Genomic DNA, 13,682 nt, shown 5'->3' on the forward strand with positions numbered 1-13,682 from the left:
AAAAAAATAAATAAAATCTTAAAAAAAAAAAAAAAGATAGTAGGAAGGGAGAAATGAAGGGGGGGAAATCAGAGGGGGAGACGAACCATGAGAGACTATGGACTCTGAGAAACAAACTGAGGGTTCTAGAGGGGAAGGGGGGGTGGGGGGATGGGTTAGCCTGGTGAGGGGTATTAAAGAGGGCACATACTGAATGGAGCGCTGTGTGTTATATGCAAACAATGAATCATGGAACACTACATCAAAAACTAATGATGTAATGTATGGTGATTAACATAACATAATAAAAAAAATAAAAGAAAATAAATTCAAACCTCTACGATTCTTTCCTACCCATTGATAATACAGTGGAGGAATGAATAGTATAGATCTTAAATTTAAGAGAAATCCTTGAACAATAGGGAGCCCTTGGCACAGAACTGGATGCTGTTGTTTCTGAGGTCACTTTGAGTAATGTAATGAAAGTCCTCAGTCTGGGAGCCTTACACAAATTACCCCACGATCATGCAGCATCCCTACACAATAAAACAATCCATGTGTTTATGTTGTGCTTCAGTGCCGGCAAGTGATGAAGAGGAAGGAGCGGTGCTTTTTGACAACTCTGGCAAGGCGGCTGCCGATCCCTTCGACACATCTTCTGGATCTGTGCAGCTCATTGCAGTAAAACCCACAGCCCTCCCTGTGGTGCATCCCACATCGGACAGGAGCCAGGAGTCAGCAGCCCTCAACGGCGAGGTGAGCATCTGGGGACCAGGGCAGCCAGGCCTCCGGGAATTCAGACTAAGGAACACCAGCTGGGCATACTGGATGCAGGTTCTGTCCAGTGTATAGGGCTCTATTGGTCATTTTTACCTCTGTGTGTGCAGGCCTCAGTAGGATCAATCAGGATGCAAGTCACCCAAAATGAGTTTGTTGGGTGATGTTTTTGAATCATTTTTGCCTTTCTCAGGAAGCCCACGGGGACTTTTTAAACATTGTAGTTATGGGGGCACTTGGGTGACTTAGTCGGTAGAGCGTGTGACACTTGATCTTGGGGTCGTGAATTCAAGCCCCACATTGAGGATAGAGTTTACTTAAAAATTGCTTGTTTTTTTTTTAACTGTAGTTATGAAGAGAAGCATCACAAATTCTTCCCCATCCCCTTACACACACACACCACCTTCTGGTTTCTTTGGTAACACTCTTAACCTGTTCGTTATGGGATGCCAGTTGTAGTCGGATGAAAGAGGCTCAAACTGAAAAAGGACCAGAGAAGATACTGTCATACAGACAGGAATGTGGCCTACTATAGAGGCTTTGAAATGACTTTTACTCCTTTTAGCCAGCTTGAAACAACCCTTTGCCTGCTTCCAGGAGGATATCAGTGCACATCAGGATGTTAATCAGTTTTCCTAAGAGTCTGAAAAAATTTTGTAACATGCTCCAGAGAATGATGATTTGACCAAAGCAAACAGATGGATGGATGGGAGAGTAGGTATGGGCAGTTTAGAGAAGAGCAAGAGAGGAAGTTAGGTAGAGAATATCCACCATTCCTCTATCCCCTGCAGCAGAATGGCCAGTGGGCTGAAAATGTTTATGAGTTTTTAAGATCATGCATGTGGAACCTGCTCGTGGGCATCTACCTTACATGTGGGCATCTACTTTACACGTGGGTACACACATGCTTTGGTTTTTCTCTCTTGTCCAGCTGTTGTGTTGATTGTTCATTTCATTTGTCTATACTCTGCTATTGTTACCTACAACCAGTGGAGATTTCCAAGGTTTTAAACTGTTTTTCCCATCACACCTCAAGGAACATGCCAGGCCCCTATACACCTGGGCATTGTAAACCACATCAGGGGCTCATCCTCATTCCTCCCTCCAGGCCACATATAAAACCTGATTCAGGAAGCTCCTCTTGCTTTCAGGACAGGAAGACTGAGCTGGCCTAAAGGTGTGATGGGTTGAGGTTCATCAATTTTGGGGGGAGGAGGGGTCTACTCCTTTACTGTTATCCTCCCCAGGACCACCACCAAAGCCAAGGAGAGTCTTGATTTCCTTTCCCCAAAAAGGCGCCACCTCATTCCCAGGCAATGTGGGAGGACAGGACCTCAGGCTGGACCCACCATTAGGTTCTCCCTTCCCCAGCCCGGAGCCAGGAAGAGGGAGCGACCCATGGTGATGGATGGATGGATGGAAGGAAGGATAGACGGACTGAGAGGGCCAGAGAAAGTGGGATCGGGAAGGGGCTACTCCAAGCAAAGCCCCACTCCTTCCAGTCTTGCCTCTGGGGGTAGGCGAGGCATGACTGACCATCAGGGCCAGGGTGGTGCTGAGCCAACCCCAACCCTTTGTGGAGTAGTCGAGTAAACATCGTGGGTTCTCAGCGCTGCTGAAGCCTTGTGTTTCAAGGCTGCTGTGGCCACAGACACCTCTTGGTCCTCTTGGCCTTGGTTTCCCAGCAAGCCAGTGGTGGCAGGAAAGGGTAGGAGAGGAAAGCACCCCTGCCCTGGGAGCCTCGAAGGCTGTGCCAGGAGAGTAGCCAGCCTGGGGTGGAGGCAGCCGGGTCCCGGGAGTGGCTGACCCACACATCACAGAAGCTCCTGTTGAGTCGCACCCCCTGGAAGAGAGCATCGAGATCCCAGAGCAACCCAGGGGGGCCGTGGGCTTCAGGGGCCACCCCCCAGTAGACTGGGCTGGTTGAAAGGGTGAGCACTGGGGGTGGAATGTGGGGTAGTAGTGGGGCCACGGGCGTTCCCACACTGCGGGTGTAGATGGGCAAGAAGGCGGTGGGCAGCTCCCCAAAGTGAGGCCCTGTGACTCCCACCAGACAGTCCCCCAGGGCCTGGGGTACCCTGCAATAAGTGGCGGGGCCAGGCTCTGGGCTCAGAGGAGAGGGATGGGTCCCCCCCTAGGAAGTCTCCCCCTCTGCTCTACTGGGCCCGGGGAGGGGGCAGAGGGGCCCCAGTGGCCGCTCAGAGGGCAGGGGTGGAGTGGGCACTGCCTCCTCCCCCCTGTGCCCAGAGCCGGCTGGACCTGGGCTGCTCCATGGCACCTCCTCCCAGGGGCCCCCAGCAAAGACTTGATGCGGAAGCCCTCGCCGAGTGGTGGCTGAGCACCGGGCGGCCGGTAGGGCCAGCGGTGCAGCGTGCAGAGGCCCGGGTCCTCGGCAAACTCCCCGCACAGCGCCATGCTCTGCCACCACAGCACCTGGGCTGGGAGCAGGCTCACGGGGACCACCCAGACGTTGCCCTTGGCCTAGAGCTTCACAGGATCTTTAGGCACCTTGCAGAAGCATCAGTTGGAGGAGAGGTTGTGGCGGATGGAACCCTCCCAGCCCTTCTAGTCCTTCCTGAAGAAGGGGATGTGGCCCGGACCTGACTGGTAATCCGGGCCAGCTTCAGCCTGCGGGAGGGTGTGGACTGGATCAGTGAGGCAATGCAGGGGGGCGCTTGCTATGCCACAGGTATCCCTTCTTCCTCCTCTTGGGAGGTGGGAGGACAGCTCCCACCTGGGAAGCCCCAGGCATGGGTTGCTGCAGGTCTCCATGCAGGGGAGGCCAGCAGTGTGGGCAGGGGCCTGGCGCCATGGAGGGCGCAGGGCAGTGGGGCAGTGTGGTGAGGCGGGGCTGGGGGCCCGAGGCCCAAGGGTCATCAATTTTTAAAAAGAACTTCAATGGTTATGGACTTACAGAGCACTTCTATGCCAACTTCCTCGTAGTTTTTTTTTTTTTTTCCAACTTCCCTCATATTTTAGACAAAGAAATTGAGGCCAGAGGGTCAAGTAGCTTGCTCAGAATCACACTGTGGTTATTGTGATAGCCTTGATATGATGTTCGGGCCCCCTGGCTCCCTGTACAGTGCTCCTTCCCTCTCTTTGACTTACTGTGGCCTGTCAGTGAAAAATAGCATTGTGCTTAAAAGAGTACAGACTCTCAAGCCATGCTGCAAGGATTTGAAGCCAAGTTCTTCTACTTGCTATTTACGTGGCCTTAGGCAGGTTAGTTCATTTCTCAATGCCCCAGTATTTCCACGTGTAAAATGGGACTATTGGGAGGATCAAATGAGTTAATATAGGTGAAACACTTAGAACAGTGCTTAGCACACAATCAGTACATTATTATTATTATTATTATTATTATTATTATTATTAATTAGTCAGCCAATGAGCGAGGATTCATTGATCATTTATCATCTTATGTTCCTTGGTTCTATAATTTGGGAAACTTTATGTCTTCTCAAAGCCAATCATACCCACTGAATCTTTCCTTAGGCACAATTCGACCACCTGACACACAAGCCCAATGATTAGAGGCCTCTGAGATTGTCACTAATAAACTGGTAACTGCTCTTGATTAGGACGTCTACCCAGTATGGACCTAGATAATGGCTGCCATTCCTGGATCTTTTCACCCCAGCTTCGTGATGTGAATATCATGGGGACATATTCTAGATCTCAGCTAAATTTAACATACAACTCCCTTTTCTTGCCAGGCCCATCACCCTGTCCCAGAAGGAAAACAGATGAGTATTTTGCCTGTCCAGAAATGGATACTTGTTACATTTTGGTAGTTAAAGGAATGGACCTTGCTGGCATTTGGATTGGAAAAGAGCCCTGAACTGTTCTCTGTAATTTGCTGCTTTGTAACATTTAAGGCAGATTGTCTTATAATTTTCTTCCTTCTTGTCTTATGGTTGGCTTATTTCAGTGAAGAAACCACAACCCCAAAGCCATAAATTTTCCTTTTATGGATTATAGGTAATTCTTTTAAAGATTATTTTAAAGAAAACATAATAACCACATAGAATGTTCAGAAGAAAAAAGAAAAATCACTATAATCTCACTACCCTAACATAGCCTGTTTTCATTTTCTGTACCTTCTCCCCAGACTTTTGATCAAACTCATGTATATTTTAGAATCTCATACAGACAACTTTATATCTTATATCTTTTTTAAGATTTTATTTATTTATTTGAGAGAAAGAGTGGCAGAGGGAGAGGGAGAAACCAGCTCCCCACTGAGCAGGAAGCCCAATGCGGGGCTCGAGCCCAGGACCCCAGGATCATGACCTGAGCCTAAGGCAGACACTTAACCAACTGAGCCACCCAGGTGCCCCTATATCTTATATCTTAAACATTTGCAGTTGTTGCTATTGTCTTTGGGATGATCATTGTTAATGACTTAGTTGAGTAGGTATACCATTGATTGGAAAACTGATCACCCATTGTTCAAATCTTCCAGGTAATTTTGGTTTTAGTTTTGGTTCTGGTTATTATATCTGAGTAATTTCATGCTTGACTTTTAAAACCTTTTTATTCTGAAATAATTTTAGATTTACCCAAGAGTTGCGATAAAAGTACAGAGAACCCCATTGGCTCTTTACCTAGCTACCCCGAGTGTAAACATCTTACATAACCATAGACTAATTATCAAACCCAAGAAATTAACATTTGTACTCTATGACTGACTAATCTACAGACCTCATTTGAATTTCATTGGTTTTCCCACTAATGTCCCTTTCCTGTTCCAAGATCTGGGCCAGGATCCCACACGGCATTTAGTCACGTCTCCTCCAGTCTGGGGCAGTTCCTCAGTCCTTCCTTGTGACCATTCTTTGTCTTTGGTGACCTTTACTCTTTTGAAAAATACCGGCCAGTTATCATGGACCGTGTCCCTCAGTCTGGGTTTTCTTATGATTGGATTGCAGTTATGCATTTTTGGCATAACCACGGGGGTGATGGGCCCTTTTGTGGGTATCAAGCGCTTGATACTGATAAGTCTGCTTACTGGTGATGTTAACTCTCATCTCTGACTTTGAGGCTCTCTTGGAATGTTGCTTAAGGAGAGATTCCAGAAATGGGATTCCTGGCTCAGAGGATGTCATCCTAACTTCTTCTCTTGACTAGTTAAGACCTGTGAAATGCTACCAGCCTAAAAATATTATTAGGGCCCAGGGTGGGGAGATCTTTGCCAAAAGTCAGAAAAAATATGCTGTAGACATAAAACATCTAAGGTGGAGCCTTGTGTTAGTGAACCTTGGGCCTCATTCTGTAGGTTAATCTATATCTTATCACTAGATGAATTTTGTTTATGAATTACAGAAAACTCTTTTAAAGATTATTTTAAAGAGACTATAATAACAACACTATCCATGGTTATAGTAATATAGTCCAGTCTGATTGCAAACAGCACTAATGGTCCTCCATATCATCCAGTAGGTGTCAGGCTGATTTCATTGGTCAGCTCCGTTTGTGGGTATAACATCCTTATTGTTCATTATTTATTTAGCGTAGCCATCTGCTTATATCTTTGATAGGTCAGAAGGTGTGTTCACCATGTTCCTTTCTATATGACCAGACTGGCTTTGCCCTATCCAGTAGGAACTAACTGGCATGAGCAACCATACAAGGCGTCAACACTACCTATATCTCAAGAAAGACACAGATTGACAAAAATAAGCTCTTAAATGCAGGTTGGTAGAGCAGAGAGACCTTGGGAACAGGATGTCTGCTCTGCCTTCTCCCTCCACTCATCCCAGCTCAGCCTCTTCAGGAACTGGCTGTCTTATCCAGCTGGGCATCAGCTAAATGGCCAGGGGAGGACATTGGGTTCCTCAGGGCTGGAGCTAGAAGTGGGGCACCAGGATCCAGCTGGGCTTCCAAGTCAGAAACTCCCAGACAGGGAAACCAAGAGGGTTTAGGTAGGGTTAGCCCAACGCTACAAAGGCCTGAGCAGACTTGGGTAGACTAGGGAGAAGGAGCCCCTGATGGAAGGTCAAAGTGGCTTAGGTGAGTGTCAGGCTCCATATTGTTTGTGGCTCACTATTGTGGGCTGGTCTTGGAATGGGACACAGGTGGGTCTGGCTGGCTCAAAGGACCAGAGGTGAAGCCTAGGACAACTTTTACAGGAGTTGTGACCTGATGAAAACCTCCCATCTGTTTGCCATGCCTGGTTGGATGTGGGCCTAAGACTTTCTCTCTCCCCAGGTGAACAAAGCCCTGAAGCAGAAGTCAGACATCGAGCACTATCGGAACAAGCTGCGCCTCAAAGCCAAGAGGAAGGGATATTACGACTTCCCCCCGGTGGAGACGAGCAAGGCTCAGACAGAAAGGAAAAAGATGTACGAGAAAACCCAAAAGGAAATCGAGCATGTTTTGGATCCAGACCCAGAACTGTGCGCCCCATTTGCTGAGTCTAAAAACAGGTACAGTGTCTAAGGGATTCTCTGATGGTCCCTGTACTGTTAGTGGGATGCGGGCAGAGGGTGCCCTGGGTAACACAACCCTGGTCCCTCGATCTGTTACCTTAGGACTGTGATCTTTGCTGGCTGCTGATCTGGACCATGCTGGTCTGTGTGAGCTGGTGCTCCATAATGAGTTTAGAAAAGAATAAAATTGAAGCCATTAAAAAAAAAAATACTTGGGCAAACAACCATAATTGTCCTTTAGTTCAATAATATTTCCAAACCAGTAGCCATTTCAGAGCTGGGTGAAGACATAATTATCACCTACCTGGTTATGCAACTTCCAGATCAAGGGACATTGTATTTTTCAATTAATTAGTGGCTCTTGCATAAGAAATGCAAATTTCATGCCTCACCTTTTTATTCAGCTTCAGTAAGTACTTACCGCACAGCTACTCAGAGCTCTGTGCTGGGTTCATCTCTTTAATTCATAGATTTGTTCATTTATTTGACATTTATCATCACCTACTATGTATGAGGCACCTTGCAAGCTGCTGAATGCTCTCATGGTCATGTATGCTTTGTCTTATGCATTCATTTGTTCATTCCACCCATTCAGCATTTTATGGTAGGTAAGACAGCCCAGTCTCCACTCTCATGGGACTTAAGGTCTGATGAGAGAAAAAAGATAACTATCCCAGAAGTTTATTACTCACAAGTGCAATGGGTGTTTGCCATGTGATGGTCTCTGGCCTCAGAGGGAAGGTCAGGCCCAGCGGTTTGAATTGGTATCATCCCCAAACTTTTTTTTTTTTAAGATTTATTTTTTTATTTGAGAGAGAGAGAGTGAGCAGGGGGAGGGGCAGAGGGAGAGAGAGAATCTCAGGCAGACTCCCCACTGAGCACGGAGGCTTCACACAGGGGGCTTCACACAGGGCTCAATCCCACAATCCTGAGACCATGACCTGAGCTGAAATCCAGAGTCGGACACTTAAACAATTGAGCCCCCAGGCACCCCGGCATTATCCCAAGCTTTGTTCCTAACTAAGCAGAGGGTGACCTCACCTACTGGGTAAAGGGGAAGAGGTTAGCAAAACTAAACATGACCATCTTTCTTCTTTTCCACCCTACCCTAAAGCACCTCCTTGGAAGCACTTTCATGGTTTGAGACCATCCCCTTTCAAATATACATTCTCCTTGGCAACAGCCCCTTGGCTTTGGGCATGCCAGCTCTCTGATCCACCCCGTACATAGTATTGGCAGAGGCACCCTTCGCAAATGGGGTGAGACAAGACAGCTCCTGGCCTGAGCGGCCATTGACAGGCTTGGATGGAAGCCACAAAATCAAGCTGGGAGGTGGGGCTCAATTTAATTAATGGAATTGACATAATTTATTTTTAATAAAGAGGGAATTCTAAACCAGTGCCTCATTTACGATGCTTCTAATTAGATTCAATCAGTATGATAAGCTAATGCTACAAAAATCACACTTCGACAGGGCTCAGAATACATGTGTTGCCATGTTGGTAACGGTAAAAGAAGAAGGGTATGGATTTTATAGGAAGGCTGGAGGCTTCTTTAGCTTTTATGCCACACGTGGGGATTTTGTAGTTCAGCAGTCTTTTATAGACCAGGGCAGGGGGTTGTTTTTCCCGGGTTTCCTGCTGCCACTTGGAAACTGAATCAAAGATCATGTGCAAATAAGAGGAACTTAGCTTGGACGTTACCTGGGAAATATATAAAAAATTGCGGTTGAAGCTTTTTATAAGGAGAATGGACACAACTTTTTTTTTCCCCCATAGAGATGCATCCCCACTGCCCAGCAAAAGTTCAGGCCGGATCCTCAAGGCCCTTTGCTGGCCTGCTGATGTTCCGAGTGTGTAGTCCATTCTCCATGAATGTCTGTGGAAGAAATGATTGAATAACTCAAAAAATAATGTTAAAATTTTTTCAGCCAGTGAAGGGAAAAATATGGAAGACCACAAATTGGGTGAGGTGGGGATAGGAATGGAGATGAGTTCAGCAAGGGATGGGGCTGGGAAGGGAAGGATTCACAGAGAAAAAGAGAATGATGGTGACTTGGTAAGCTCTGAGGTGTCATTCTTGTCACACTCTGCCGTTGACTCCAGGGGCTGCCGCCAAGTGTGTGGTGTCCGTTCTCACACGTTGGAGTTACCTGTTGATTGCTCCTCACAGTTCAGCTCTGTGGATGTTCTGCTCTCAGTGACCTTGCCACGGCGAGGCACGTGTGAGGGGGACTCATGCTCCAGTCCAGGGACAGCATCAGTAACCAGGATTTTACCCTGAGACCTAAATTAGATCAATCAAAGACCCCGTTTAGGTTCCAAATGTTGACTCATCCCCACATCTTTTGAAAGAGTCTTCACAGCTTTTTCTTTAAAGTCAGAAGAACACTCCCATTTTTATGTTATAAACTCTTACCCAGAGGCACAAAGGACGTCGTCATGTAACTGACAAAGGTGCTGGCAGAGCCCCCTCCCTACAGAGTCCCTTGGCTCCCACTGCTCCGTGCATCCCGCATCCAGCAGCATCCTACTTACTGCAGGCATCTATGACTGCGATCCGAGGGCTTTTTCCCGGCAGCCCCCACCGGAAATGCAGCGTAGTTAATGTGCTCCCGAGCAGCTTCAGTCAATGGCAGATGGGAGCTGATGGGTAAACACCCTGGCGGGAGAACTCTGAGGTGTAAGCTACGCTGTCGTAATAACCACATTTTCTAGCTTCCGTGTTTGAGGCTTTGACATTTGGGGCCTGGCCGACTCTGGAGAAACTGCCCCTCCCAGGGCCATCTAGCCATTTCTGAGACAGTACAGGGCTCGCCTGCAAGTGCACCTTTTATGTGGGAACCAAACAAGCCGGAGCCAATGCCCTAACCTTCTCCTTCACCTAGGGCTCTCCCACTCTGGGTTCCAATCCCCCTGCCCTAATCACCTGCAGGCTGGGTACGACACAACTAGGAACAGCTCCTCTGCCCCAGAGACGGCTGGAATGATTCCAGCAATCCACGCCAAAGCCTGTTTACCCTGTCTTGCCTGTTCCTTCCCCAAGAAACCACAAGAGAGCCTCTTGCCCACATTTTCCCCTCACTGCTACTGCCTTGTGATTGACCCTGGTGCTTCCCCATGGGGCGCCCCGTGGCAGGCCCCTTCCCCTTGGAATGGTGAGTACAACAAGCTTTCTTTTCCATGGCAGCGGCCTCCTGATCTATTGGTCTTGGCCACACCTAAATAAAGTAAAACCTACATTTTAATGCAACTATTCCCCATACTTGTCCAGTAAGTTTGAGCCCCAGTTGCCCAAAGTACTATCTCATACTCTCTATTGGCCTCCTTCCCTTCTCTCTCTCATTTTTCCGCTTCCCAAGTTGTGCTTCCTGGAACCTTTTCCCAGGTAAACTAGTTGTACTCAAATCGTCACAGAGCCTGCTTCCAGGGGAACCCAACCTAAGGCAGTAACTCATAAAGATGGAGTTACTTTGATGGAAGCAGAGCTGCTCCTCCTCAGTGGCTACATTTCATCTTTATGGAAACCTAGGTTTCCGTAGAACACAGTTTGGGAACTACTTTCTTAAACTATCCTGGGATTAAAAAGCCCCTAAAAGTGCAAATAAAATTTATTGCTATCCACCCAGCAATGTTTTCAGAGGTTAAAAAAAAAAAAGTTTCAAGTTTGCAAGTTTCAAAATTTATTAACTTTTAAAGAATATAGCAAAACGCCACAAGAAATGAATATACCTAAGGGAACTCTATTTGATTAAAATAAGTAATTTCTCTACCCAAGAGCCTAATTTATTTCTAAGTAGTTGCTTACACACCAGGCACACATGAGTGGTCTGGTCCATTGAGATCCATGTTAAATAGCAGCCTTTAAGCTGGCTTTCATAATGGAACATTGTCTTCAATGTAAAAGGAGACTGGAGTGCACCCCAATGTCTAAGTTCTCACCCACGTTCATGGTTCTTGAAAGGGCTCACACAGTCCTGCTATTGTATTTCTAATACTTCCAAAATAGCCTACTTAAATGTCAATTGCTAATCCTAGTGTTTACTCCCCCACCACCCTTATTAGTAAATCTTTTCTAAATGGGTTAATTGGCAATCTCAGGACAGTTGTGAAGTCTGCTTTTTCAAAGAGTGATCTGTAATTAGGTCAAGGATGAGAATTCTTTGGGGGAGGTGGTCTTCCTTAAAGTATGAATCACTCTGTTTCACAAGGTTATGCTCCATTCCTAAAGGAAGCTTTTAATTGCAGATAACTATAGGGCACAGTTTATAATATTAGGTTTAAGCTCCTATATTAGTCAGGATTATTTGGGTTGAAACTGATGGCAATCCAGAACAAACTGGTTAAATAAAAAGAGAATTTGTCATTGAACATGAAAGGGCAAGGCTTCAGGCATGAGTAGATCCAAGGGTTCTTACAGTATCCCCCTTATCACTCTGCTTGTTCCTCTTCAGACTCTTACCTCATAGTGGCAAACTGGTTGCCAACAACTCCCCGCCTATATCCTATCTTCTCAGAAACGTCAAGGCCAAGAGGATGCCTCTTTTCTGGTTGCTCTAGCAAACGCCCTAAGACCCAGTCTCGTTGGGTCCAACTCATGTGCCCATCCTCTGACCAATCATTGTGGCCATGGGGATGTGATGCTTGATTCTCTAGGCCAACTCCTGCAGGAAGGGTAGCCTCCAAAGAACATCAGAGTGCTCCTACCAAAAGAAGGTCATCATGGGTATCAGGCAAGCAGAGATCACAGAGGTTCTCTAAACAGGCGTAAGCTCCTCATGTTGAGGGGGTAGGTCTAATAGTGTCTATTTTATTCCCCAGGCTAATTGCAAGGGTAGTGTTTTGCCTTGGGAGTTCTAATGTCTGTTCTAAGCTAACAGCGTGTGACTGTCATGCTATGACTAACCATGTGTGTGATCATGAAAAGGTGTGTATACGTCTACCTGCCAGGTTTCTGGCTTCCCACATAGTCACTGGGAATAAATAATGTAACCTCTTCACCTTCAACCCATGAATGAGTAGAATCTTAGGATGGAGACATAAAACAGGTGGTGTTTGGGGGAATCCTCTGAAGACAGATGCTCTGAAATGCCAGTTGTTCACAGAGAAACGTACTGTTGGCCGGGAGGGCAGTAGCCACCTTTGTCACGCTGCAGTACCATGTGAAACCACCCATCCCCATTGGGCCTCACTCCCCACTTGTAAGAGTTGCCTCGTGTGGAAGCAGAAAAGCGCAGCCACAGCCCTCACTAAGTTCCTGTTTCTTTCTTCCTCCTCAAAAAGATTCTTCTAATGGCAAGTGTAAACAGTGGTGACAAATGTATGTCTTTCCCAAGGGAGCGGAGTGGAGCCTCTCAACGTGCTACTCCCTGGGCTTGGAATGTTCTATGTAAGAATTGACATGTGACTGGCTCTCTTTGGGTCTCAGCTGAACTGTCCCCTCTCTAGAGAGGCCTTCCCTAACCATCCTATCTGAAACTGTCCCCATTTTAGCCATCCTCTGTCACATCTTATTTTTCGTAATAGCATGCATCATCCTCTGAAATAATCACATGAATTGTCTGTCTCCCTCATTAGAGTGGAAGCTCCAGGAGAGCAGGGCCATGTCTGTCTGGTTCACTGTGGATCCTTATCATCTTCCACAGAGCCTGGCACCTGGTAGGCACTCAGTAAATATTAGATGGATGGATGGATGGATGGATGGTTGGATGGGTGGGTAGCTGAGCTCCACACTGCCTCTTGGTTCATGGCTCCTTAGCCCAGAAAGAAATCCCCTGTGGGGAAGATAGAAAAGAAAATCTATCAACAGCCACAGTATTAAGTGGCCCATTAGCCGCAGGGTTTATTAACATGTCATAGAACCCTGCGTGTGAAATCAGAAAGATTAAAAGGAACAACAGGCTGCTGAGTCAACAGTCAACAAAAGCAAGTTTAGAGGTCAAGGGAGAGCCCCTGACCTTGCCGGCGGCAGAATTTCACATGAAGTTGTAGCGTTGCAATTGATTATCGTTACCTGGTTTCCATAAGAAGAGTATTGACAATTAAGCCAAATGGTTACAGCATCTGGGAAAACAAAACAAAACAACAACAACAACAAAACAAACTTTGATTCCACCATTCCTCTGGCCTCTGATGGCCAGAGAACAAATCACATGAATACTGAGATCTGCAAGGCAAATCCAAACCCTTCATTGGTTGCCTGTAGTTTGGATCAGTGGAGAATTCCATCTGTCAGGGCATTTGCTGCATCATAACAGTTGTTGAATTTTCTTCAGGCAACAGATGAAGAACTCTGTCTACCGAAGCCGGCAGTCTCTGAACAGCCCAAGTCCGGGGGAAACAGAGATGGACCTTCTGGTGACTCGGGAGCGACCCCGGCGTGGGATCCGCAACAGCGGATATGATGTAAGTCTCTGAGGGGCTAAGGTGAATACAGGCTTTGCTTTCTCCTGAAAACAAAGGTGAGAGAGCATCCCATAATGTTTCACTTTACTGT

At 46.7% G+C, this 13,682-nt stretch overlaps 1 protein-coding gene and 1 pseudogene across 1 annotated transcript in view; one reads left to right on the top strand and one right to left on the bottom strand.

Moving 5' to 3' along the window:
- Positions 1–13,682, top strand: part of KIAA1549L (KIAA1549 like) — a 268,932-nt gene that overhangs the window by 202,179 nt on the left and 53,071 nt on the right. Inside the window, exons 15-17 of the mRNA XM_032414728.1 lie at positions 557–735; positions 6,967–7,184; positions 13,462–13,591. Of these exons, the coding sequence (XP_032270619.1) occupies positions 557–735; positions 6,967–7,184; positions 13,462–13,591 (527 nt within the window). The remainder of the gene's footprint in view (positions 1–556; positions 736–6,966; positions 7,185–13,461; positions 13,592–13,682) is intronic.
- Positions 1,053–3,528, bottom strand: LOC116638164 (annotated as a pseudogene).

Source organism: Phoca vitulina, unplaced genomic scaffold (genome assembly GCF_004348235.1).
Source record: "Phoca vitulina isolate PV1807 unplaced genomic scaffold, GSC_HSeal_1.0 scaffold16, whole genome shotgun sequence".
NCBI lineage: Eukaryota > Metazoa > Chordata > Mammalia > Carnivora > Phocidae > Phoca > Phoca vitulina.